We start from the raw sequence: 25,031 nt of genomic DNA on the forward strand, positions 1-25,031 counted from the left end.
AATCGATCATTTTAAATGCTGGTATTTTAGTTAACAGAAAACTGACGAAAAATTAGAGTAAATTTTGTAGCAAGTATTAAGATTCATTAAGGATTGAAATTATTTATAGTAATCCAAACAAACGAAGAATAAATTGATGGGTTTCTATTTATTTTCTTTATTCATGTAGATTATATATATTCGTATATTGTCATATTTTATTTATTTTTCCGTTTAAAGTTAACGTTTAATTTTTCCCGAGTCTATCCATATTTAATTAGTATATTTCACAATATTAATTATTTGAAAAGGCACGAATATTTCTATGTATAATAATAATAAATAAATAAATATGTAATTTTCTCTATCATTCCACTTACCATCATCTCGTACTCCTGTCCAGCTTCGAATCCACGTTGCGAATATACCATTCCCGTAGTTGGATGTATTTTGAACTTGCCCTTACCGCGACCACCTTTGATACTGTACTGGATTTTCCCGTTATCACCAATGTCTTTATCGTTCGCGAGTACCTATCGTACAGGAACACAAACGAAAAATGAGAACCAACCTTTTCAAACTTGCTTCCTTCGTTTTCTCATTCTCTACTAACATAGCTGTACACGACATAAAAGAGAACATTAGTATCGGTCATTGGCTGTATCAAAAGAAAGAGAAAAGGAATCTCGAACGATTCGCAAGTATCAAGCTGCTTCTAATTCATAATGCTATTCCGGAAATGCGGCCGCAAATTGTCCGGAAAGAAAAGCCTCGATATACCCTGTGTGTGTACAATTACACATCTCCATACTCGCGTTCGTAAACAGACAAACAGACAGACACACACATACACACACACAGGGTGCAAACGTCGAGTGTGAACGTCAGAAAAAAAATGAAAGAGAAAAAGCGGAACGCGTCTGCATTCGTCGACGAATGAAATCTACGTATGTAAGTAGATACGTAAATCTAGCACGAGAAAGAAAAGAAGAATTTTAAAATAAGAAAACAACTCATTCTGTCTAAAACATTTCGTTCACGCTCTAAAATCTTTCAATTCGCCTTCCTCACACCCTCTCTCATACTCTTATTTTCTCTTTCCTTCGTTCATTCAATCTTGCTCCCTTTGGATCCATCGTGAAACATTGCGCTCGTGACCTCGAAGCGTAGCATTCACACAGTCGACAGCATGCGGTACACGAAATGAATAAAGAAAAAAAAAAAAAAAAAAAAAGAAGAGCGGGGAGAAATAAAACATACAGAAAGATAGAACACAGGGGAGGAGGAACAGACGGAGACACCGGAAACCTCCGCCTCCCCAGATTGCCAAATATCGATCTGCATTAAAGCGTATTAAAACACAGGCCACGCGCTCTTTCCGCGGGCAGGCGCGGATCGAACGCGATGTTTTGAGCTGATGCTACGAGCTGATGCACGCGGAACCGCGCGGAAAAATGTATCGTCGCCGGTTCATTAAATGGCGGGCTGAGTCTTCATGCCGGGGTTGCGTCTTTTCTTCCGCAACGAACATGTTTCCCCCGTGTGCCAGAGCTCATTATCGGCTGCCGGTTTTCTAACCCACGATTTTTTCCTGTTGATCCGCGAGGCCTCCCTTTGATGGCGGCTCTCGTCTGACGTTCGATTTCATCAAAGGATTTTTATAGGTCATTCGGTAAGCAGATTGACCTTTCCGATTGATAGATCGAATTAAAAATTAAATTATTTAGTTGAAAATTTAAAACAAGAGAATTTACTTTTTTCGATGGAGTTTTGGCACTGTTTCTGAGGCGATAACGAGTTTGGATGACACGAATGGCATTCAATTATTCAATTGCAAAAATAAATAGCATTGTAATAGAAGATCTGAGTGAATACCGTAAAGAATGCTTGAAACTTCTAGTCATGGAAATAAAACAAATAATAAAGAAATAGGTGCAAGATATTGGTAATTCGTATGCCGTATTAACATTCCTAGTTTAAATTTGTTAGTTAATAGGTTAGAAGCAACGATGCACTTTAAAAAAGCTCGAGCTACGACATCTAACAAGACATTCTGTATAGTTTCCCAGTAATTAATATAGCTGCAATGACCTAAAGCAATTTTCATTCTCGAAGTAACACCGTTCAATACGTGGGAAAGAAAACGGGTCTGCTACGAGCATTCCCTTTCATTCCATTCTTTTTCATTTCCGCGTCATGCGTTCGTACTTAGCGGCTTGCCCCGATGCCGTGATTTTTATTAATTACGACAAAAAGAAAAAAAAAAAAGAAGAAGAAAGAACAGACGGAAAAATGATCAGGCGACAGCCTCGTACAGACAAATGCAAAAATTCAAGAACATAATATACATACGTATATATATATACATACAAAGAAACGAGCAAAACGGGCAAGACGCGACGAAGAGTTCGAGATGGACGCATACACTGGAGTTGATGGAGAAAGGGGCCACGCATGATGCGATTCTGAGCGAACGTCTCGTTTCATATTCATAAAAGACCTCATTTTAAATAATATCTCGGGACAACGTTTAGAATTTGAATTGACAGAGAATTAAAAAGACATTTTGACAAGTTTTGACGTGTTACTGAAATGGTAATTGTATTAAATATATCCTTTAAGATTCCTATGGATTTTTAAATTAATTTTCGAAATTAGCGCAAGTCGTTTAAAGCTATTTCGAGTATTTTTTACGATTAACATCGTAACGATAAACGCATTTAAAGAACCGCGTTAATTTGTAAATGAAAAAAAAATCAAGTTGAAGTTTTACACCCGGAACAACGGTTCAGTTAAAAGGTACTCGAGGTATAATTAAGTCCTCGAGTTTTCCTTCGAACGCATTAGAAATACCGAAGGCATATCGAATTCTTTTAGTCTCCCCCCTGAGTAAGAGAGAGCAATGAACTCTGAATGCAATTAAGAAGCCGGTGGGCACTTGATACTTAATAACTCGGGGAGATAAATTCCACTCTCGACCCAAATCCCCGGACAGCTACGAATGAGCCTCAATTACCCGGGGTTCAGCGTACGAAGTAGCAGCAGCAGTGGTTTGCGTTCATTGAAAATCAACTTTTTCTCCCCCGCCACACCGATATCTTTCGGTTCTACGTTCAAAGTTTCGCTCAGAGTCGCATGATGCGCGAGATTCAAGAGACTCTTCGTGTGTACAAAAAGAAGGGTTGCATCGGGCAAAAAGGACAAAAGACGATCGATCAAGTAGTAGACGAAATGCATGGCGGCTCCTATTTATAAAAAAAAACGGGCACAGAGCGGGGTTGCATGAAAATGCAGTATCATAATTAGAACGAACGTTACAGTCGATATACATATAATATATGTATAAAATATATATATATATATATACATAAAAGCGGGTCATAAATCAATGCACAAGAGCTCGTGTAAACTACCCGAGACCAATTTCACGTTTTTACGCAGAAATTATTTATGCTCCCGTGCCACGAGACGGCGTTTTTAGTTTCTTTTTTTTTTTTTTTACGTGCCAACGGTGTCCTTACCCTGAAGATAGGATCTCCTGACAAGCTGTCGGGGCTAAATGTCTCCCAAGTTCCATTCTCTAGTAACGTATCGATCGAAAGGTCGAACTCCCGCGAGCGGTTCCTCGATTTCTGTCGAGAACGAGAGAAGGAAGCCTTTTAACTTTCGCATTATCTCCGCTAATTCGCTTTCATCCCTCTCCTCCGCGTGTCTTTCTTTTTTTTCCCCTGCCTCGTCGATCGAAAGTAGTTGCTGGCTTTGACCAGTTGATCTTTTTCCAATCACTAAACCGCTCGAAACGTACTATGGGCGAATACGGTGGAGAATATTTTCTTCAGTAAATGCGAAAGACAATTTATCGAAATTGCGGTTAACGATGTTTTAAACGACTCGAGTGAAATAGATGGTATTTTTATTTGATCCATGACCTACGCTTTAAATCCTCTTTCTTCAATGATGCGATTTTTTGACGATTCAAGTACAAAAGTGGAGCATTTCTAAATTATTGCATACGCATAAAATTTATATCAAATGCAGATCTTCTCTTTGTTGGCAGAATTTTAATTTAATTAATCGTATATCTTGTAACGAGAATAGGCATAACGTATGCGGCATGTAAAACGCGTTTTCCCGGGTAGAAGTTGAAACTCGATCGTAATATACGGTGACCGACCGAAATTACGAAAACGAGCAATCGTAACTTTATATCCGTCGAAATCGAATCTGGCCTCGACAAAATTCGACGTTGGTGGAAAACTATATTGAATATTCCTGGTATATTGTGAAAGCTATTGTCACTGTTGACATCGGATTAATCAGGTTCCTCCCTCTACTGCCTTCGATAACAGCATTTATTATCTTATTTCCCCTAGCGAAATTTCGAATTACGCAAATATTTAACAAGCTTCGAACGATACGTAGTAACGTAATACTATCAGCAATTAATAACGTCTCTACGTGAACGAAGCGAATTACGCTTGTTTGAAAATGATTAAAAACAACGTGAAATATTTCGATTTTAATGCGACGTATGCGGTGTCTAACGTAAGAATGTTGTCGAAATTTACATTCTGAAAACTTTAAACTCTTATGAAATGCATTACAATACTATGCAAACATTGTAGTAAAATCCCCTGAATAACATGGAATATTTCACAATTACATTTAACATTATTATAAAACGTCAGGAACTTGTAGCATGCTGCAAAAGGCCAGAGAACATTTTTTAACATTGCAAAATACTGTTGCTAAATTCTCGCAGCTCATGGAATGTTTCGTAATAGCCACGTTAAAAAGGTTAGAATAATACTGTACTGCACACGGCGACAGATTTCTCTCAAATATGTTGATAATTCTAAACTGAAACATTTCGCATCTTCCCTGCAAAATAAACTAAATAATAATAATTTATGCAACTACAGCCCGCTTAATTTCTGTACAAACTTAATCTCCTTCAATCCTAATGTGACCCAAATACAATTTTAGTTACTTCAATTTTACTATTCAATAAATGTCTGATTGAAACTTTATTCGACACAAACATATAACCATTGAAACGATTAAAGACATAAAACTGAACGTGACGTATTATTTACGGCTCGATAAATCGACCAACGTCCATTCTATATGTTTTTAAACAAATAGTAACGCGCAAAATTGAGGGCAGTCGAGGCCAGGATCGATCGCTAGTTCTCAGGACACCGGTGGACCAAAGGTCGTCACAAAGGGAACTCGTTAACCGCGATTTCCGTCCTCAGGATCCCAAAGTTGCCGACGCGTGAAACGCGCCACCGCGTAACCAGGAGTATCTTCTCGCCGTAAATTCGAAGAACGACAAGTCTGCGGGAGAATTCAGTGCGAAGGTGTCCGTGTGCTAAATCTCTCAACCCTTTCACGCTATGATAGTCACCGGTGGGTTGCTTTGATCACATCGAAAACAAGTCTCCAAGAAAGAACACGTTCGATAACGAGCGACCGACCCATTCTTCATTCCCTCTTCCTATTTTCTTATGAGCTTTATATCAGATTTTTTCTACATTTCGGTATCGTGTTGAGTACGTCGTGCGATATATGCGTACAAAATTAAGACAGATTCCAAGCAATCGCCAACAAATAGGTGGGTTTGGGAAGCGACGTTTCGGTATCGATACAGTTGGTTCTGTTGGAAGATTTTGGCTTTCATTACAGAAAAGCGTGAGGTTCTGACACTATTTTCAGACAGTTTGATTGGGTAACCAAAGTCGACAGCGAAACTGGCCTGTTCGAAGTGAACGCTACTGATTTGCAGGGTAGTAATTTTAATCGTAAATTAATGTTATTGAAGGAATGAATACTTTTAATTTTCAGTAACATAATTCTCGAGTGGTCTAATTTTAATAATTCTAGAAATAGAAATAGTGTTCTCTAGAAACAATGTTCAATAATTATAAAAAGTACAATAATAGTTCTTTTAGGTAAGAGAAGCATAGCCAATAATAGATATCTTACGTTCAACAAACTTTAACATCACACTACGCACTATCAAACTTCGATAACTATCAAACTAGAATCCATACTCTCAAGCCAATAGATTTGTCGATACTATTAAAAGATTAGCTTGTGTTAAATTTCACTCGGTAACGTTCACTTCCGATCAGCTTGCGCTCGACTCAAGGGAAGCACGTGAGTCGAAACTTGGAGTTCCAAGAGAGAACAGTTCCTCGAATTGGAATCAAAATTTTCGAATTTACTGAAAATCCTCGAATCCTTTGCAACTTTTTAATTGTCCATTCCAACTCTCGCGGCTCCCTTTGGTTTGGCATACGTACATTTGGACGAGTGGTATTCCTGTCGCGGGACGGGGGATGATTCTTCACGAGCGAACGGATAATATGTATATACAACAAGATACGGGGGATTACTTCTACTTGGTGTACAAAGAGACAAAGAGAAAAACGAAACGGGACAGAATACAGACGACCGTCTGTTTCTTCGGTTACATCGAGACTCGAAGAAAATGGTGCGATGCCAGTTCCTAATTCTCAACTAGAAGGTCGGACAGAATTACGAAGATCGATTTTAGGGTACTTCCGGAGGTGGTGGCTTACCTGGAACAGTGGTTTGTCGGTAGATGGTGATGCTGGGATCTGAACGGTGTAGAACTTTTGCTCGAATTCTGGACCATGGTCGTTTATGTCTGCCACCGCGATCACGACGCGGGTCGTCGAGGACAAAGATGGTCTTCCATCGTCCCTGACTGTCACCTAAAACAGAGAATCGTAGTTTTAATAAGAGAGTATCGATTGTAATCGTGTACTCTATGTATTTTACGTACAAAGTTATTTCATACATCAGTCGAAGTTAACAATATTGTCAGAAATATCTGAATTTATAAGAATTATGATACATTTTTGTACGAAAGTTGTAGACGGATGCTCTATCGGGTCTCTCGAAATAGATGGGAATAAAGGTCAATCTTTGGGAATATAGGTCGGTCTTTACAACTCAACCATTGCCAATCAGTATTCAGGAAGTTCGCTCAAACTAAATTCTACTAATTCCTAGATACGGACAAGTTACGGTAACGTGCATTTGCATATATTAAACACGGTTTAACGTCCATGTATAATCTCGATCTGTCTTAACGTGTTTATCGTTGATGCTGTAAGTTTCCTCTGTAATAATCATTTTATGTAAATAAAAAAGAAAAGAGGTATATCATCATCATTTTGAAAAAAACATATAATTTTATGTATATTTGATAAATTTAATTTTTTTAACTATTCTTTTCATCAAAAGGTTGAAATAAGAACTTTGTTAATTTAACATCTATGTCATCGAGATAGCATTGAAATTACGATTATAATGTTAATTAATTAAACGCCTCCAATTTAAGTTAATCGTAAGATGAAACACGAAAGCGACCATTCCAATGTAATATCTCAAAATGTTTGCCGCCAGGATTAGTTTCCCCGTACAGTCTATCAGGAATTTCCTTTTTCTTTTATCCCACTTATCGCTGTCGTTACCCTTATCCCGCCCACTTTCTACTTCCTTCGCTGTGGTACCGCGGAATCCCGACTTTTCATTCGTGAATATCGGGTGCTACGATCTGCACAATCGGCACGGCTGACCGGTTCCGTCCCACAATCGTAAATGTAAAAGGCCGACGAAATCTCGTGGTGAGCAAAAGGAAAACTTATTTCTTCGACATAGAAAGGTTCCTGCGAAGATAAGATCCTCCGCAGTTTCTATCTAACCGAACGTACTTGCGTATAGAATCGATTAGACATTTTATTTCAGAAGTGAATTCTCGGTAGGAACAATTTTCTATAATTGTCCTTCGCGAGTAAAGAAATTCTTTCTGTACTAAATACTTTCATGTAATTCTTCGAAGTGCTATTTAATTATGGTCACATTTTCATTTCGTTCAATGGTCTGAAATTTCATGGAAGTAGAAATTACTGTACCGATAATGCGGTCATTTTTATCATTTATCGATATAACTTTGAATATATAGAATTTTAGTAAAACTCAAAGAGGTCTGTTTCAAAAATAAAAATTTCTTTATTTACCACACTGAAATCACGTCACGTCAAAAACATTTTATGTTTCTGTGACAATCCGCTCGAAAATTAAAATTGCCGTCTTCAATCTCCATTAAATTCCTTGAATCAAAGTTGTATATGCGCCTTCCAAAACCTTGAGAAAAATTCGTCGCACACCTTCCTGCGTGCCTCCGTGCTATCGCAGCGATTTTCACGGGAACCAGAACGGTTTTATCGTCGCGTTATTGAAAGCTGGTGCGAGAACGATCCGAACGAGCGCAAAAGGGAGTACGAGGTTGAGACAGGAAGAAAACGAACGCGTATCAATAGAATTGATTCCGTGTGCACGAAGAAGCAAAAGTTTTATTGAATTTAGCAAAATGCTCAATCGGAAGCTGTCATAGCCAGAGCGGCGACGATCGAGGATACAGTTTAATTACTTTGGACCGGTTGTTTCGTTCGCCGTGGAAACGTGACTGTTTTGCCTTATGCAACGGTACGATTTTACATGTTGGCGTGTCTCTGTAAAAAATAGCCGGTGTGCAATATATCAACGGGGAGTCGATCGTTCCACAGACTGTGTATCAGCTACGGTGAGCATCGTCCCTGGTATTGATTAACCGATATCGAGTTATCAATTATTCTTAGCGTATATTGATCGAAAAGAAATTCGCGATATCGAAACTTAAAGAACGTATTCATTTATCATTATGTTCGTTCATGGTGTTGATGTGAATTTTTTCACGGTCCATGGTAATATATTTCTCTTTCCTCGTTACTTTGATTACGTCCCTTTTTATTCTTCCCTTTTGTTTTCTGCTTTTTATTTTCCATTTATTCTCTACCGTAGCTGGACGCGTTTCAATTATGCCTGCAATATGAAGCACTTTCAGCGAAATTATTTACACGGCCAGTCTTATTCTCCTGACATAGCAGCCGATCGATATTTAATCACATCCACCGGTCAGGAATGCACAAAGCCAACGATGCTCGATGCTTGTAAGCTCGAATTCGAGACATCTAGAATCCTCGCGTTCCATTCGATTACTCTTCCATTCCTCCCTCGACCTCTTCGATAACGCGAAAAGTAACTTTTCTAAACCAGAGAAACTGCTATCTCGGTATCTTGCTTAAAAAAGAAAGAAAAAAGGAAAATACATAACGAGAGATGTCGCTGTGGTTCGTTCTAAATAGGATTTTTAAGACGGGCGCGATTGTTACTCTTCGAAATAAAGGGACAGGTCTTTCTAAGCGTAAATTGGTCAGAGAATCTCTCGGACAAGTTCACTTAATTCGACGCGGAAGCCTCGAAAAATCCCTCAAATAACGATTGTGGAATTAGAACGTTTCCCACGACGGGCGAGGCGACACAACAATTTTCATTAATTTAGCTCGGAAAGACAGGGTCGTTTTGAGAAAACGAGTAAATTGGCTGAGTATCGCGAATGTCCACTCGGTTTCTTCCAAGTACAGGAGTTATTGAGTCTTAATTAAAGCATCAAGTCTTTCGAAATGTCTCTGCCAGCTAACCTGTTAAGAAGGAAGCGAGTTTAACAGAAAGATAGAACTGTCTCGAAAATTATGATTTTCTTGAAACCTTTCTGTGTATTATGTTGCATCGTTAAATTTTATTATGAATTAAATTTAATTTTCTATTTATAGTCTCAATTTCATTATAGTTCATCTTCTCTCATTTTATCATGCTTTTCTCCTTTATTTTGTGAAATATTTTAGATTAGTTGCACATTTGTGAAACTTGCATCATTATTCTATTTATTCTTATTCACTGAGTGAAAGTTTTCAATGGTCCCTACTGGTTTGCCTTCAACGAAATATAAGCCGACTAAAAGCGAGCTTTACGGTACTCTGCAACAATGAATAAACAACGGAACCTTATCGTTCAACGCAAAAATGATCAGATACCCGGGAATGTAATTTCCGTGGATAGACGGATGATCGAGCAGCCATTTCCAGCGTAAATCCGCCGTCCCGATGGACACTTCGCGAAGGCTACGCGTCACATCCGTTTGGTAACACCTGCACTAAATTAGCACTACGAAACTCTTGTTTTATCCAGCGAACAGAGGATAGGTTCGGTGGTTACAATGTCTCCCTCACCACGATACAGTGGATTCGAGAGTTTCGTGTGTCCAGGAAACTCTAACCAACGAGAAACGATGTTCCATTGGCTGTAGTAGCTAGGTATAGTTTTAACGTTGCTATATGTGGTAACGTAACGCGTGTATACATCGTTGGCGTGCGTGACGAGGGTAGTTAAGTGTAAATTGGAACGAATCCTCCTCTAAATTTGAATATACGATTTAAGTAGCTCGTGATAGTGATGTTAATTCGACGCTATGGCTGGGATACTTTTGGCGATGTAGAGATGAATTAATTGGCGGAATATTTAACATTGGAAATACTGACGACTGAAACGCGAAGTGTGCGCCAAAAAAAGATAAAAGTGGAAGATTTATAAAAAAAAAAATATGTTATGAAACGAGAAAAACAAATTTCTTTTCATGCACTTCATGAAAAATTGATTTAATTGCTAAGAATTCATCGTTGTACATCCGTAAACTTTCTATGAAAAATTACGAATTGGTCAGTTTCGTCTGGTAGTTTCTAATATATATCCAATTAATAAATAACGTTTTGTTAAAACTATCAACCAATTTCTGTACGAATTACAAGTCACAAACAATTTAACTCCGCGAACGCAAGCACAATGGAACAAAACCTCTTGTTCCAAACTCGCTCGATTCCATCTTCGAGGACGTGTCCTGTTTGAAGGGCCTCTGTCTTCCCCACGATTACCGGTAACAACGCAGCAGTGATTGTGCACTCTTCAGCGTCTTCTCCCTTTGATTTAGTATCCTTCTAGCAATTACGAGAATAGCTTCTAATGATTTCATCGGATTTAATGCTCAATTGATATAGTTAGGTACGTACAAATTTCGACCAATGTACCTAACTTCGGGACACATAAATCTTATTTAGTATTCTGTATTTCATATGATGAAAATTATCTTTGTTACGAAGTGTAATCAATCGATATTGCTGGCTTAGGAGCTAGAACATTTCATTTCAAATCATCATTTAATTCTATTTAATGTTAAGATCACGTTGATAGCAAAATCGGCAAGTAAAATATCGCGATGATAAAGTTCGATTCCAGGAATGTCGTTCATCTGAGACACGCAATCGACGTTGTTCTTGGTTTCTCCAAGCTGAAACGATTCTCGAATCTGATGAAATATAGACGAAACGAGAACGCGCAATTGCGGCCGCAATTTACTGCACGGCCGTGTTTGCAGCTAACCTTTTACCTATGTGGATCTCTACATGTTCGTCAACGAAACGTTTTCTATCATTTTCTTTAATGGAAGAGGCAACCTCTGTGTCGTTTTGTTTTTGGTTAAAATAAATAGACACGGGCCATAGTGGAACGAATTCGGAAGGTAAATGTAACTAAAACTTTGATGGGCTTTCTTTGTTAATTGTGGAGAACGTTTGATGGAAATTAGGTAATTACGCGAGAGTTTGTAGCTCTAGTTTCTAGAAAAGCAGAGATCCACGTAATATTTCCTTCAGGCTGCGATTATTCCAAATTCAGAATCAGTTCTTTCTTTTCAAGGTCAAGCACTCCTTCTACTTATTAAATACGCGATATAAAGTAAAAATAATATTTATCCAGACAATTGGACTTTCTTGAATTATCCGCATATATATGTTCTGTGATATTCATTACATAAATAAAAATATAAGAGATGTCCATCATCTTTGAGTGTATTATTACTTGAACTTATCATTTTCTTTAACATTGCAGAGCACTTAGAAACAAATTAAATGGATCAAACAGCTTATCGTACTTTATTACGTACGTATATATAAAATATATTTTAAGAAATAATCAGAAGACAAATAAGAGAGCCCATAAAATTTCCATCGTCCTTTACAAGCTTATCGCTAGCCCGTCTCGTATCGTTCCCTTAATTTCCCCATGCACTTTGCGTCTCAACCTTGCGCAAATCCGACCGATATACCACTCTATAATGTTGCCAGATACTGTCGCAGAACTCAGCGCAGATAAGATTTCTTTTGAAGCCACGTTGAAAGACGCAGCGACCTGTCCGAGAAAGATGTCGAGATTTCTGCGGACGAAAGAAAGCGGCACTCTAGGGCGGCAAAACCTGCTTCAAGGACTGTGTAAATCGTCAATGGCGCCCGGTAGGCGCCATTACCTGCGCTTTTCGAAATTGTCTTGCTCGGTGAACCGCTGTCCGTACTTTTACGGCCCTTTTTATAGAGGAGGAATACACTCGTATCGCTGTATAGCTGATGCCGAAGTTACTGCAACGTAGAGACAGGAAAATCTTCATTTTTATTGTGGAAACAAGAGCCAGGCTTCTATCGAACTCGAATCGGCTTGAAGCAGATGATCATGTTTTAGTCACAATAGATCATCGATATGAATCATGGTACAGAATATTCAAAATCTAAATTAGAAATACATCCCTGCTGAAAAATTTCAGGGCACATGCCATTTTTCATTTCAAATTATAATAATTTAAAAATTTTGAGAATTTTGGTGGTAAATCACAAATTTAATCTACATCCATTTTTAACAAAATTGTTAACGTATAATATAAGGTATCAAATTAAATGACCTACTACGATATAATAGGTTTGTAACATTTTCCAATTTTTAAGCGAATATGATAACTTTAACTAACTAACGTTAACTAAAGAACTTTAAGATAAAAACTAAACTTTAAGATAAAATTTAGTGTATATTGAAAATAAATATCAGGTAATTAGGAATAAAATTGAAATAAGCAAATTAAAGAGGAAGGAGATTGAGAAAGTTTCTTTATGCACGCATTAGTCATCGGAATAAAGTCAATAGCTTTTAATTTTCCGTAACTCGCGCAATTTTCTTGCGTTTGGAATTTGCGATAGAATTGTAGTGAATTTTGAAAGGAACTGCCTCGATGAATTTCTGTTACAGACAGCATGCTTTGCAAAGACTTCCTTACAAACTTTCTAACTTATCAATGGGCACAAAAGCGACGCGATACCACCGCAAGAACCAGTTTATTTAAGAGGTTTCCCGAATGCAATTACCGTTACCATTGATTCTACTTCTAGAAATTTCTCTCAAGATAAACAAAATTTTACCGTGTTTCTATTTCTCTCGCTTTTCCCTTTGTAAGTCTTATATTCGCCTTTTATACGTCGATACGTCATAGATATTGCTGTTATTTCTTTTAAACATTTCTCTATTTCATCGCGTTAATGCTCGTTGTAGTTCATAACAGGTAGATTTTACCCGGCAGATTTAATTTTTGAATTTAAATTTCATAGGAAGTTTATGCACAGTTTCATTTTCTCGAATTCATGGAAATTGTCCCGGCAAGTCTATCAGAATTTTATCTGACTGTACGTTTTAGAATGCTTCACTTGCTTCATTTATTTGTGGAAAATTCCAATGCCACAAAGCTTTGTGAAACTCGGCGGAAAATTCCGGATAACTAATCGTGAACATATTCCATCATGGACATTCCTGCTATATCATTTGCCTTTGTGTAACTTAGAAGTAAAATTTTTTATTACGATTTTTATTCCTTTCAGAAATAAAACATTTCCAAACGTTTCTTCAATCAATATTATCGTTATTTTATTCCCACGTTTCGAGCTTAAATAATTTTGGATGATGTAAAATATAAAAATATAATTTCCAATTTTATCTTGATTAATAAAACATATGTTTATAAAATTCGGCACAAAGTTGGAAAGTTTAAACTTTAATAAAAAAAAAAAACGTTTTTTGTTGATTTTACACTAGGAAGTTTATGTTTTTCCATAAACTATAGATAGCATAAAACATTTTATTGGAACAGAGAAGTGTTTAGATTCGTAAAAGACCAAAGTGTCGGAAAATCGTTGGTCCAAGTTTTCCTGTTTTATTTAACGAAACGTTTCATTTAGATCATGTTGCTGTTTTTGTTTTCGTTTCACCTACACTGATAAATCATTAGTACGGTATCGCTTGTTTGTTTCGGTAGAAAAATATACATAATTTCGGAACCGTTCACTGTCACGTTTATTCGTTATATTCTTCGTTGAATAAACCCATTTCCGATGAACGACAAACTCTTATACGAAAATAATTCTTCGCGTAAGAAGCAAAGGTAAAGCACGTAGTTCTAACTTGGAACTATGTTAAGTGGAGTTCCAAGGTGATTAATGAACGATTCGTTTTCAAACTTCAATTTAATTAATCCTTTTCTGTTATTTTCCCTCTGACCAACTTATTTGTTATTCTTTTTGGCAACTGTAGGAAAGCGGTTGAAAAATTCTCTCTCGCTTTTATACGACAAGATATCGTATTTTTATTCCATTACATTCGAGCAAGGGTACCGGGTCACGATGAATTATTTTCACCGGCGGAAGCTCGAGAAAGAGCATCGGAAAGTGGCTGTCCACGAATGCAAAATTTCACGGTGCACCGTTAAAATTCGAAGTATAATTCGAGCCTGTTCGTCCACTTGTTTTCTATCACTCATGGCTTCCCATCATAATTTCATTAGAATCTTTTCATCTTATTAGCGTTACGAACTCGAATCAGCGAAAATCACTATTTTAAAGGGGTATCCTATTATACAACTTTGGAAAAGTAGAGCAGAGTTTTTCAAAAGAGCATGATTTCAAAAATATGTACAAACGACGTTTTATTAAAAAATGCCAACAAAGGTGTAAGAAAACGCGTCTCTCGATAGAATACGCGCTCAATTCGATCAACCGCTGTGGTCTATTAATTTTCATCAATTTTTTGTTTTATTATGCTAATGAAACACGAGAATATGTTTAGTGGAAGACAAATGGAGGATCGACGGTCGCTCCGATTCGATCATCGACAGACTTTTTGCGGGCGTGGATCGAAATAGGGTTAAAGGATTGGAAGGATACGTCTCGTTTAGCTCGCAGCTATGCATTGGAAAACGCTTAAGGTCCCACACAAGACGGTTAAGTGGCTAGATAAACGTTATCCTTTCGGGCAACGTGTCTTTGGTTTCGAAATAAAACCGAGCTTCTGCGTGGGACGTTTGAAAATGTGCGCGTCTAATACGATATTTTATGGATGCGATAGCGAAATTCTGCTGTTCTACGATTCTTCGGTTTCATCCAATAAGAAGCCATTCTTACGTAGATGTTTGTTCTCTTCTGAAGGAAAGTTTCCTTAAAATCGCGATATCTCTGTTCGCTATTTCAAGAAAAGCTCGTGTAGCTTTTAAGCGTTGCTGAGACAATTTATAAAACGAGTGCAAAAACTTTTAGTTTAATAGTTTTTGAGATTAACATCCTTGGTAGAATTTATAGTCGTGCAGTAGAATAGGGCAAATAGATGATAAACAACTAACTTAAAGGTTAAATAAAATTTGTTAGAAGTAAGAAAGATATTTTTGATGAAAATGGTCTTTGAGATATCCATGTAATTTGCAAGTTGACAGTCGTTTTATTTCCTTGTTAGCTTAACATAGTTTCTTTTTAGTTCACATCTTTAGAATCGAGCGCGATAAAAACTGATAAGAACATCTGCAAGAAATATACTCTGGCTTGCTTTAGCTGAGACTCTTGATAGCACGTATCAAGATTGAATCTCATCTAACTCCTGATATATCATCATAAACTTTATAGCTGCAACTTATTTACACCTCATATAACCTAGAAAATAAAGCTGCGCAAAAAAGCATATAAAAGGCTTGTTGAAACTTCCCCGAGTTCTGCACTTTGATACCAGGCAAACTAAAACGACATGCATTTACACAGTCAGTTGGAAAAACAACACATTACGCTCGGTATATTTTGACAACAATAACCGAACATCAGATTAACTTTCTCAACATTATTTTTACCTCGTTATAAAGAAATTCAGAAAGAATTAAGCAATGGAATCTAAACTTCTGTACTATATCAATGACATCAATTGAGATCTAAAATTGTACATATACAATGCTTGGTATCCTTAAATATTTAAAGAATTGTTTTACTTTTAAAAGCCATTACTCTAAATATAAAAATCTTTTATCCATCATTACCAATACATTGTTCCAAGTATATCAACGTCTCTATAGCCAAAGTCACCAAAATGACCGCCATATCGTCACTCGACGAACCATATTACCTTTCCTAGATACATACTTCCATTGTCTCTTGATACGTGATAGCTCCCTATCTCCTCGCGTACGAAGTTACAACAGGGTTGAAAGATATTATCACAGGAAACACCGTAGTAATTGCGGTCGTTAATAATTAGAACTGGCTCGAGAGGGCAGACGGTATCGAAGATCCGCTGACTACGACCGTCGCCGACGCTCCGGTATTTCTCTTAATTGTCTACTTGTTTTTGCCCGCGGAGGAAGTTTGTCTTCAATTAACGAGCAGCCAGATCGTGTAATTAATAACCATAGCCCCGAAGGCGGTGTTCGAGAACCATGGCTCTTACGAGATTGACCGCCGCCAAGTTTGCGTTCTGCGGAACGATTTATCGAGGTACGCGGATCCCGATATCTCTCTTCCTTCCTCGGTTTGCTTGGCCGCGAAGACGCTTTTAAATGGGACAACGTTGATGAAGTTTCAGTGAAACCGTCGGCGAGCCGACTAGCCTCGAGCAGACTCCCGTTTTCTGCCTGAAATACCAAAGTCGAGCTGGAATTCCTATATCTGCCGGCTATTTTTGACGTTTCTGGCAATAAAGTATATAGTCAGATTCCAAGATATCAGCCTTTCGATTTCTGTCTGGAAATTCTTACCTCCTCAGTGTACCCGTGCGATATCATGGCAAATAACTCGGATTTTTACCGAGGGAATACATTCTTCGTACGGGTGAAATTGGATTTTTATGCGCTTTATATTGCACCGCTTGCGTTTTAGTTTGGATAAAGGATTCTATATTAGGATTCAGAATCACGTGATTGATAAAATGAGGGTTGATGTTCGATGCTTTCAGTTCGTGTCATTAGAACTCGCAGGTAATCAAAATTATTTATCTAATTTTAAGTTCTATAGATCGATAATGTTTGCCGCGTGAAATATAAAATACCAAGTAATATTAAAGACTCTAAAATTAACAGTAATTTAACCTAAATTGTTATAGACTGTGTGATGTCATTATGATTCAGCGATACAAACTACAATCTAAATTAGAACCGATTCTCTCACTCCACGTATATATGTAATCCTTGAATACAAACACGAAGGAAGATATTTATATCAGGCAATCGAACAGCCTTTATAAAATATAAAACATACAAATGTATTGCATGCGAAGGATGAAAGAAATACAGCAATCATACTGAAATATTTAATCGAACAAAAATTTATATTCAAAAGCGCTGCTGTACAAAAAAGAAAGGCGAGTAGTTTAACGAGTGATACGTGTTGTACATATGGCGATACAAGAGAGTGAATGGGCACGAGGTCAAATCATCGCCGAATAGGTTCCGTGGAAATCAAGGCAGCCATGAAAATCGCGGATACATAGCCGCTTTAGAATTCGAGACAATGGTACGTTGAAGCGGGTGGGTTCACGCATTCCCGTATTCTCTTTGTGTCGGATTTTTTTTTTCGCGGCTGTTTCGCATTTTCTCCCGATGATCGTTCGACCGTACCACGCAGAACGCTCACGGCCAGGCGTTTTCCATCGTCAAGATTTTTGAATAACCATTCTGATTAGTTCCTCCCCTTATCCTCCTCGCTTCCTTGCCTTTCCCAACTTTTCCTCTGATACGCTATTTCTTCCCTATCACCGCTTAACCGTCTGTGCTCCTTCATTTTTGGAAACCGTTGCCAGCTATTCTTCTGTTTTTGCTACAGTTTATTGCCGTACCTATGTTTCTTCATCATTATGATTCTTCGTGCTTGTAGTCTGCTATTTTTCACTCTCGCGTTGGTCTTTCTCTATTTTTCGATTTTTCTCGATGTCCGTATTACGCGTATTCTACTATCTGTGCTACTTTATGTCAACCTTTATGGTTCTCTGTTTTTCCTCCGCGCTTTCTCATTCCTATAACGCTCTGGTATTATATTTTTTTAGACATTCTGTGATTCTTGTTTAGGAGCTTCTTTTATCAGCGATACTTTCTATTTTTTTCTACTTTCTACTGTTGTTGTTAGTATTCTTCTAAACATTGCCCTTGCGCTGTTGATTTTAAACTCTTGCAAGCTTTTAATTTTATACTTTTTCACGTAACTTCCAAATCTTTCGATTATTTAGAGATCTTTTTACGCACCATTATTTCCATTTTGTTTTTAAGTACCTTCTTTCCACTTATTTTTCTAGGTACACTACTCATTCTCTATTTTAATATCTTCGATTTCATTAGTTTATCCATTCTTCTCTTATACCAAACCTTCTAACTTACTTGGGTAACTCAAGCAATAAAATTTGTCTACAAAATTCAGTTCCTATCATTTCATCTCCTTTTTCTTTTCCACCGTCAAAAGTTACTTTCCAGCAGAAAAAAGAAAAGAAACCCTTTCACGGCGAGTCATAACAGAGAACAGAAAAGAGAGAAGAGAAAAGAACAGAATAACAAACGTATTGTCAGAACATCAATTTACACCGCCACTGTGCAAGCTTCTCGAGAAAGAAGCGCTTTCTTCCGTCTCTTATTTCGAAGCTCGAGCAAAAGAGAAACGTGTAACGAGACGAAAATCAAGCGAGCCGTATATATGTACACGTACATATATTATATCCTCTGGCGACGAAGCTCGTACGTCGTTCGTGATGACTAAACGACCGAGTGGTTTCACGAAAAAATACCTAGGTAGACAGTTCAATATCTAGGCCCATGGTTCGTTGTCACGGAAAAGAACACTAACGTAACGTAAAAGAAAGCGTTCTCGTAATTTCACTTTACACTTTATCGTCGAAAAGATAAACGTACTTTCCGCGGAAACAATTTAAAGACGTTCATATGCACGCGACATAATTGACGTTTCGTTAGAGCGAAACACTTTCGTAGCTTTCTTCGTCAGCGCGATGATATCAGTGTATCATCGCTCGTAGAATTTTGAAACGCAGAATTTTTTTCTTAAAAAAAAAAAGATGTCTTTTTTGTGTACTCCTGATGAAACAAAAATAGTGAGGTCGTAAAGCAGATGAGGCGTTGCAGTATTTCATTTTATTTCTACTTCGACAATGCAAGCAGCAGAAATCAGTTGCCACCGAGTATATTTTTTTTAGTAAAATAACAAATTTGCATTGACTGGTTAAAAATAAAATCTAGCAAGAATTCAGTATTAACTACAAGAGAGTCAATAGTAAAACCTAGAGAACTCATACAAATATACTGTTTTAACAATTACAGTCTGAATACCATTTATTATACAAGTTCAAACAAGAATACGTAAATACTAAACCATAGAATTACTTAAAGACAGAATCTTTTTACACGTCCATTTTCCTCCGCGTACTTCAATCCTTTACCCGTGTATTCTTCAATTAAGAACCGTGTTTCACGCGTTCCCGTTCATCAGTCGCCATTTCAAAAGATTCCGACCTGTCGCGACTCAAAGCCGAATAAAGACCAAGCACATTCGAGACCCCTGTGTGTTCAGTACTCCCTTAAAAATCGTCTGAGTGTTCTCCGCCCGTGTATCCTTCTTCTTTCGCAGCTTCCTCTTCTCTTCTTCAAACCGTCATGTGCACGAAAGCGGAGCTTTTCATTACAATGCGAGAGGAGTTCAGAAATATAGCCGGGTGTCGTCATAACCGGTGTGCAAAGGGGAAAAGAAGAATGTCAATTAAGCGACTTTACCGGCCAGTTCGAGTGTTCATAGCGCGTAAGGGTTCTTCGAGAAGTTGAGTGCCTTGAAAGAAGAAAGACGGAAGAAAAAGAAGTCGATGAAAAATAGGGGTGGGGGAAAAAGGAATTCGCCGTTGCTGAACGAGCCTTTTTCGCCGCGCTCTACGATCGGTTCTTTCCCTTTTTTTTTTCCTCCGTTCCTCTTTTTGCCTGTCGTCGTAATACGTGACCCTCCTTTTGGTTAACCACCTTAGAAAGACGCTGAATACGCGCGATATTTTTCCGCCATGGTGCAGCAGTACCCTGCGACCGGAAATTGGCGGGCTCCATCTAAGCAGCTGAAAGCGATCGTACGCTATACGAGACACAAGGAATCGTGGTAACGAGAGAAAGCTGCAAATGGGGCTTCTTGGTCGGTTTACGCGAATACCTTGTCAGATGTCATTGCTACCAAGCCGTTGAGTATGGTACACTGGAAGGCGTTTTCTTCGCCGATGTCCAGATAACGCTCTTGAATAAGTAGTGTAGGAAGCTATTGGTCAGACGCGCGTAGCGTTTCTGGATTTAAGACAGTGAAAGAAGTTTCATGAATTTGAAACGTATCGTACATTACTATCTTTGCTTCTGAACAAGTTTTCAATAATTCCTAAATGCGTTTTCCGGTTTGCTTGCCTTCCTATCCCCCCTTCTTTCTTTACTCTAAATCTTCCTGCTTGTATACTTTTCTCTCTTCCATATCATCCTTCTTCTTCCTTTATACTATTCCTTCCCTCATAAAAATTTATATTTGTACAGGTATACTTCTCAGCATCTTTAGCAGTGAAAAACTGATTGCACGTTTTTTCACATATGCAAATAACCACAGTAATAATACCTTCTATAAACATATGATCTTAGTTTCAATGACAATTAGCCACAAACGTCACGTAATCGACAGGAATTTTATCATGCTGGAGGCAATCTCGAAGAACGTTCGGCGCTTGTATCGTTAATTATGTCGCTAATTGAGTTTACAGGTGGAGGACGTAACGCGCAAAACCGGGTGTAAAAACACAGGCGAAGGATAGCAGAACTGGCTAGGCGGTGAGCGTCCTTATTAATGCACTTGCTACACGTCGGAAAGGTTCAGCTGCAACGGCGCTGAAATATTTTAGCGCGTGTCGCGCGACTCGCGCGAGAAACTGTCAGCGAGGCGGGGACGGGACGGAATGAGATGAGGAAAAAGCATGAAAAATCGGGGCTATTAATAAAGCCGTGGCAAAAAGCTTTCCGCGTGCTCGGCCGAGTTGCACGCCGGAGCTAAGCTGGATAGCTTTCACAGTTATGCGTTCCTACGATGCAATAACTCGGATGTTGGCTGTTGTGCTACAAGTAATTTTCCGGTGAGATGCATCCGTTTTGTCGAGACGTAAATCTTCTTTGTTAGGAGTATTTATTTATCAAGAAGATCGTGCTTTTCTGTATCTCGTGGTATCCATAAAGATAGAACTCAGTTTTCAAAGGTACCCGACTGATTGGTTCTACGAGTTTCCCCGCAAAGGAAAAATGTGTTTTCGTGGTACACTCGAAATACGTTACGTCGATGAAAACGTTTCGTATGAAATATACGACGGAGATTTGTTTTCGAGATCGTCTGATTGAACAGAATCCACGGTTTTACATTGGCTACGTGTATGTAAATATATGTAGGTTTGCGATATATGTAGTTTTGTAGATTCTTTCTGGTCTTTTAGCCATTGGCCTTAGAATTTTGAATGCATGATGTGGTTTAAAAGATTCAACAAATTCAGCTTTTACGTCTTTGTATCAAAGTTTTATTTTGACTCTAATTTTAATATTTAAATTTAAAGAGAGACTGTCGTTCACTATATGAACATGTATAAAAGATTATTTTATGACGTCATACATCCTGAGAATATCAGCATCTCAATGCAATTCACCAACCTGTCACAGACGCAAAACACTCTGTTTACTCCGTTCCTCTATGATTTCCAATTTTTGCTGTAAAATCTCGCAATAACAGTCTGTGTACACGGGAAAAACAAAATTCTGTAAATATTTGTCTATCTCCTCGACATCCCGGAATGAAAGTCTGCAAAAAGTCTCTATGGATAAATCACAATTTGCCAATTAATTCCGCGAGAACAATCAGCGTTTACGCCGTCCAATTCCTATCGGCGCGATACCAAAACAGCGACAAACGTCTGTCAGTGGCTGTTCATTATCCGTTTCAATAATCGTCACCAACTTCAATTTATCGACGAAAGGGAAGGGCTTTATGGTATCTTGCGTGTACTGTGCTGGCGATATTACAACGTTTAAATATTTTCCCTGACAGCAGGTGGATATTACGCGTAATGCGTTCTCGATCGAAGTACATCGCGGTGGGGACGTCGTTGCATCGATGAAATTCCCCACGAAATACGCGGCAATATATGATATCAGTGCACAAAGTTGGAGAGAGAGATAGATAGATAAATAGAGAGCGCGGGATGCCTGATATTCGTTCAATTAACGAAGAATCTGCAATGGGAGAGTTTAACCCCATCCGTCGATCATAAATTTCAACAGTCTATAACGTGAGTAGATGCTCGAAACTGTATCCAGCAGACACTTGGCGTCCTGTGCCGTTGGTAAGCAAGTTTCAAGCCTACTTCGAATACCGTCGGTCGAGTATCTAGAAGCGTGCCTCGTGAATAAGATCACTGAACCGGCCCCCGAAAACCTGGAGCCATCGAAACTCTGCGAGCCTTTCTTCGATCTACGGAAACCGGAAACTTTGCTGCCAGAATTCGCGATTCGTCCTTCATTTTCTTTCCGCGTTATTTCGTTAATGTTCGAGCTCGAAATATGGGAACTTCGATGGGAAAAAGAAATGAATGAAACGGACAAGGTGAAAATTGACGAAGGTTGCGATATCGATGAATAGGATGTAATTACATGGAATAGTTCTCTATAGCGATTCTTTATTTCCTGGATGATTTGCTTGTATTCTTGTTAAAATATGAGATCTCGTGTTCATAGATTCGGATGAAAATTTCAACAGAGTGAAACATGATATATGTTAGTTGTTTTTGAAAATTAATCGAAATAAATAGAAAACGAATCGTTCTAAGAAAGATAATCACGAATTAAAATATTTCTTCAATGAAGCTTATTTTTAAATTATTAAGCGACTTAGAAGAATATTAAAAATAAGAGAATTTCGTTTCCGGGATTTTAATCTCCAACAGTTTTAATTACGAAATGGGACGAATAACTATCAATCTCCTTTCCTTGTTATCAAAGGAACCTTTGAAAAGCTTTATAAAATGAAATTTATTCCCTGCTTCAAAGAGATTTTTGACTTTTTAATCTCTAGATAAAAAGCGCACGATATTATATATTTGATTTTTTCGATTTTATTAGAAGTTTCTCAACTATATCAATTCATAAATGACCTGAGTATGGTTTAAAGGGAAACTTTCATATGATCCCTTAATGTTAATTGCCTGTAAGCAGTAAACTCCTAGCGCAGAGGTATTCAGGATCATAGTTCCCTTATTGTTCTAGGCAATAACCGTGCAACAAAGCTTTCGAACGACCTAATTTTCAATAGAAGAGGTATTTACAGGAGTTCATAGTCTCTTATCGCTGTAACGGCAAGTTGTAGTACGTTTAATGCCAAGATGAAGAATCTAGTTCTTCGAGTAGCCTACTATAATAAGATGACTGAGCAAGAAGTTGCTAGAATAGAAACTGATGAGATTCTCTCACCCCTCTTGCACACCAACGTTGTGCAAGTCAAATTCTAGAAATCCTTTGCGACTGTACGTTGGTTAAAAATGTGGCGCTTTAACCTCCATGCAAAATTGCAGGATTTAGAACCGGGAATAAACAGTTCTTTCGGCTAGGAACCGTATTTTAAAACGGATTCGGCCCTTTTGAAAGAAAAGGTGGTTGCACGGGGCTTTAGTCGCGCTTTGAATAAAACGCGACGAGATTTCCCTTGACATATTTTTATTCGGTTACGGGCATGTTTATATTTAAATTTTCAATGGAAAAAGATTACTGTAATGCACGGGTAATTCCAATGGTGACCTAAGGGTGTCTGTTCGTTTCTCGTGTAGTAGGTAATTTTGATTCGTTTGCTATCATGTAGAAGCGATATCATTAACCGACGGTATGAATGAATGTGATTTAATTCTAAAATGATATATATGATCTGTTCAAAAAATAATCCTTTTAATTCTTCAATCTCCTTAGAAGTACAATTTTTCTTAGGTCTTTGCACACTGGTCCTGGTATTCCTTCTGTTATCTTTCAAAGCAACTCGCGAAGTACTTTCTTCGAATCGCTGTATTATCGTGCCCTTGCTAAAGAATTTAACGAATTTTAACACAGTTTCAAGTTATCCTTTTAAAATTTAAATTTCCTTGCGACAATCGAAGTAATTCGAGGATTAACGTCAGTTAATGTATGTTTTATTCAATGATGAAACGACAATTGCATTTGCGAAATAGAATGCAGTTATTGCGATTACTATTATCAATGATTACCCTAATAGACTTTGGGAGCAAGAAGCGAATATTAACTTGAATCGTGTAACCGTGACTCGACAAATTTTCGACGTGAACTAATTGCCGTTGCCATAATTTAATATTACCGGTGCAAGTTTTGGAAGTGTACATTTGTTCCCTAGGTCGACGAGTAACCTTAATTCGTAGTCATTAGATGAGCAAATCAGAAATTATATGAATGTACAGTTTAAAATAAAAAATTAGTGGGAATAATTCCTGCTTTTGAATATCAACCGATGAAATGTTATTATTAGATTAGAAAATTGAACGATGGGCGATTTATGGTTCAATAGTGTGTTTGATTTATTAATCAACCAGTCAAACATCAAACATCACCACTCAACATCAAAAGTGAATATTTGTTAATTAAACCTTTCGAATGATATCATTATAAGAGATTCCATTTAAATCACATATCTTCATATATTATAAATCTGTAATTAAATATGCACGATCGAAATAATTCCATGTTGTTATATATTGAACATGCCGATTATTTGCATAGATAAGTATATAGATAAAATTTGATACCATTGATACGATTGCCTGTAAATACATTTCACTTCTTTTTCCTTTTCTTCGAAATATAAATAAAGTAATAAATAAATCTATGAATAATATCGACATTTTGGAATCGAATCATGCCGATTTTT

The 25,031-nt window shown here is 37.7% G+C and overlaps 1 protein-coding gene across 7 annotated transcripts in view; it reads right to left on the reverse strand.

The window, feature by feature from the left end:
• The window catches only part of Kug (FAT atypical cadherin kugelei), a 496,927-nt gene that overhangs the window by 21,928 nt on the left and 449,968 nt on the right, over window positions 1–25,031 (reverse strand). For 5 of the 7 annotated variants that reach the window (XM_072005742.1, XM_072005781.1, XM_072005770.1 and 2 more), the window contains exons 7-9: window positions 6,567–6,722; window positions 3,501–3,611; window positions 360–512 (exon numbers count right to left, since the gene is read on the reverse strand). In XM_072005742.1, coding sequence (XP_071861843.1) covers window positions 360–512; window positions 3,501–3,611; window positions 6,567–6,722 — 420 coding nt within the window. The remainder of the gene's footprint in view (window positions 1–359; window positions 513–3,500; window positions 3,612–6,566; window positions 6,723–25,031) is intronic. The other 2 variants (XM_072005760.1, XM_072005751.1) reach the window with 1 other exon arrangement.

The sequence above is a fragment of the Bombus fervidus genome, chromosome 1, assembly GCF_041682495.2.
Source record: "Bombus fervidus isolate BK054 chromosome 1, iyBomFerv1, whole genome shotgun sequence".
In the NCBI taxonomy this organism is placed as follows: domain Eukaryota; kingdom Metazoa; phylum Arthropoda; class Insecta; order Hymenoptera; family Apidae; genus Bombus; species Bombus fervidus.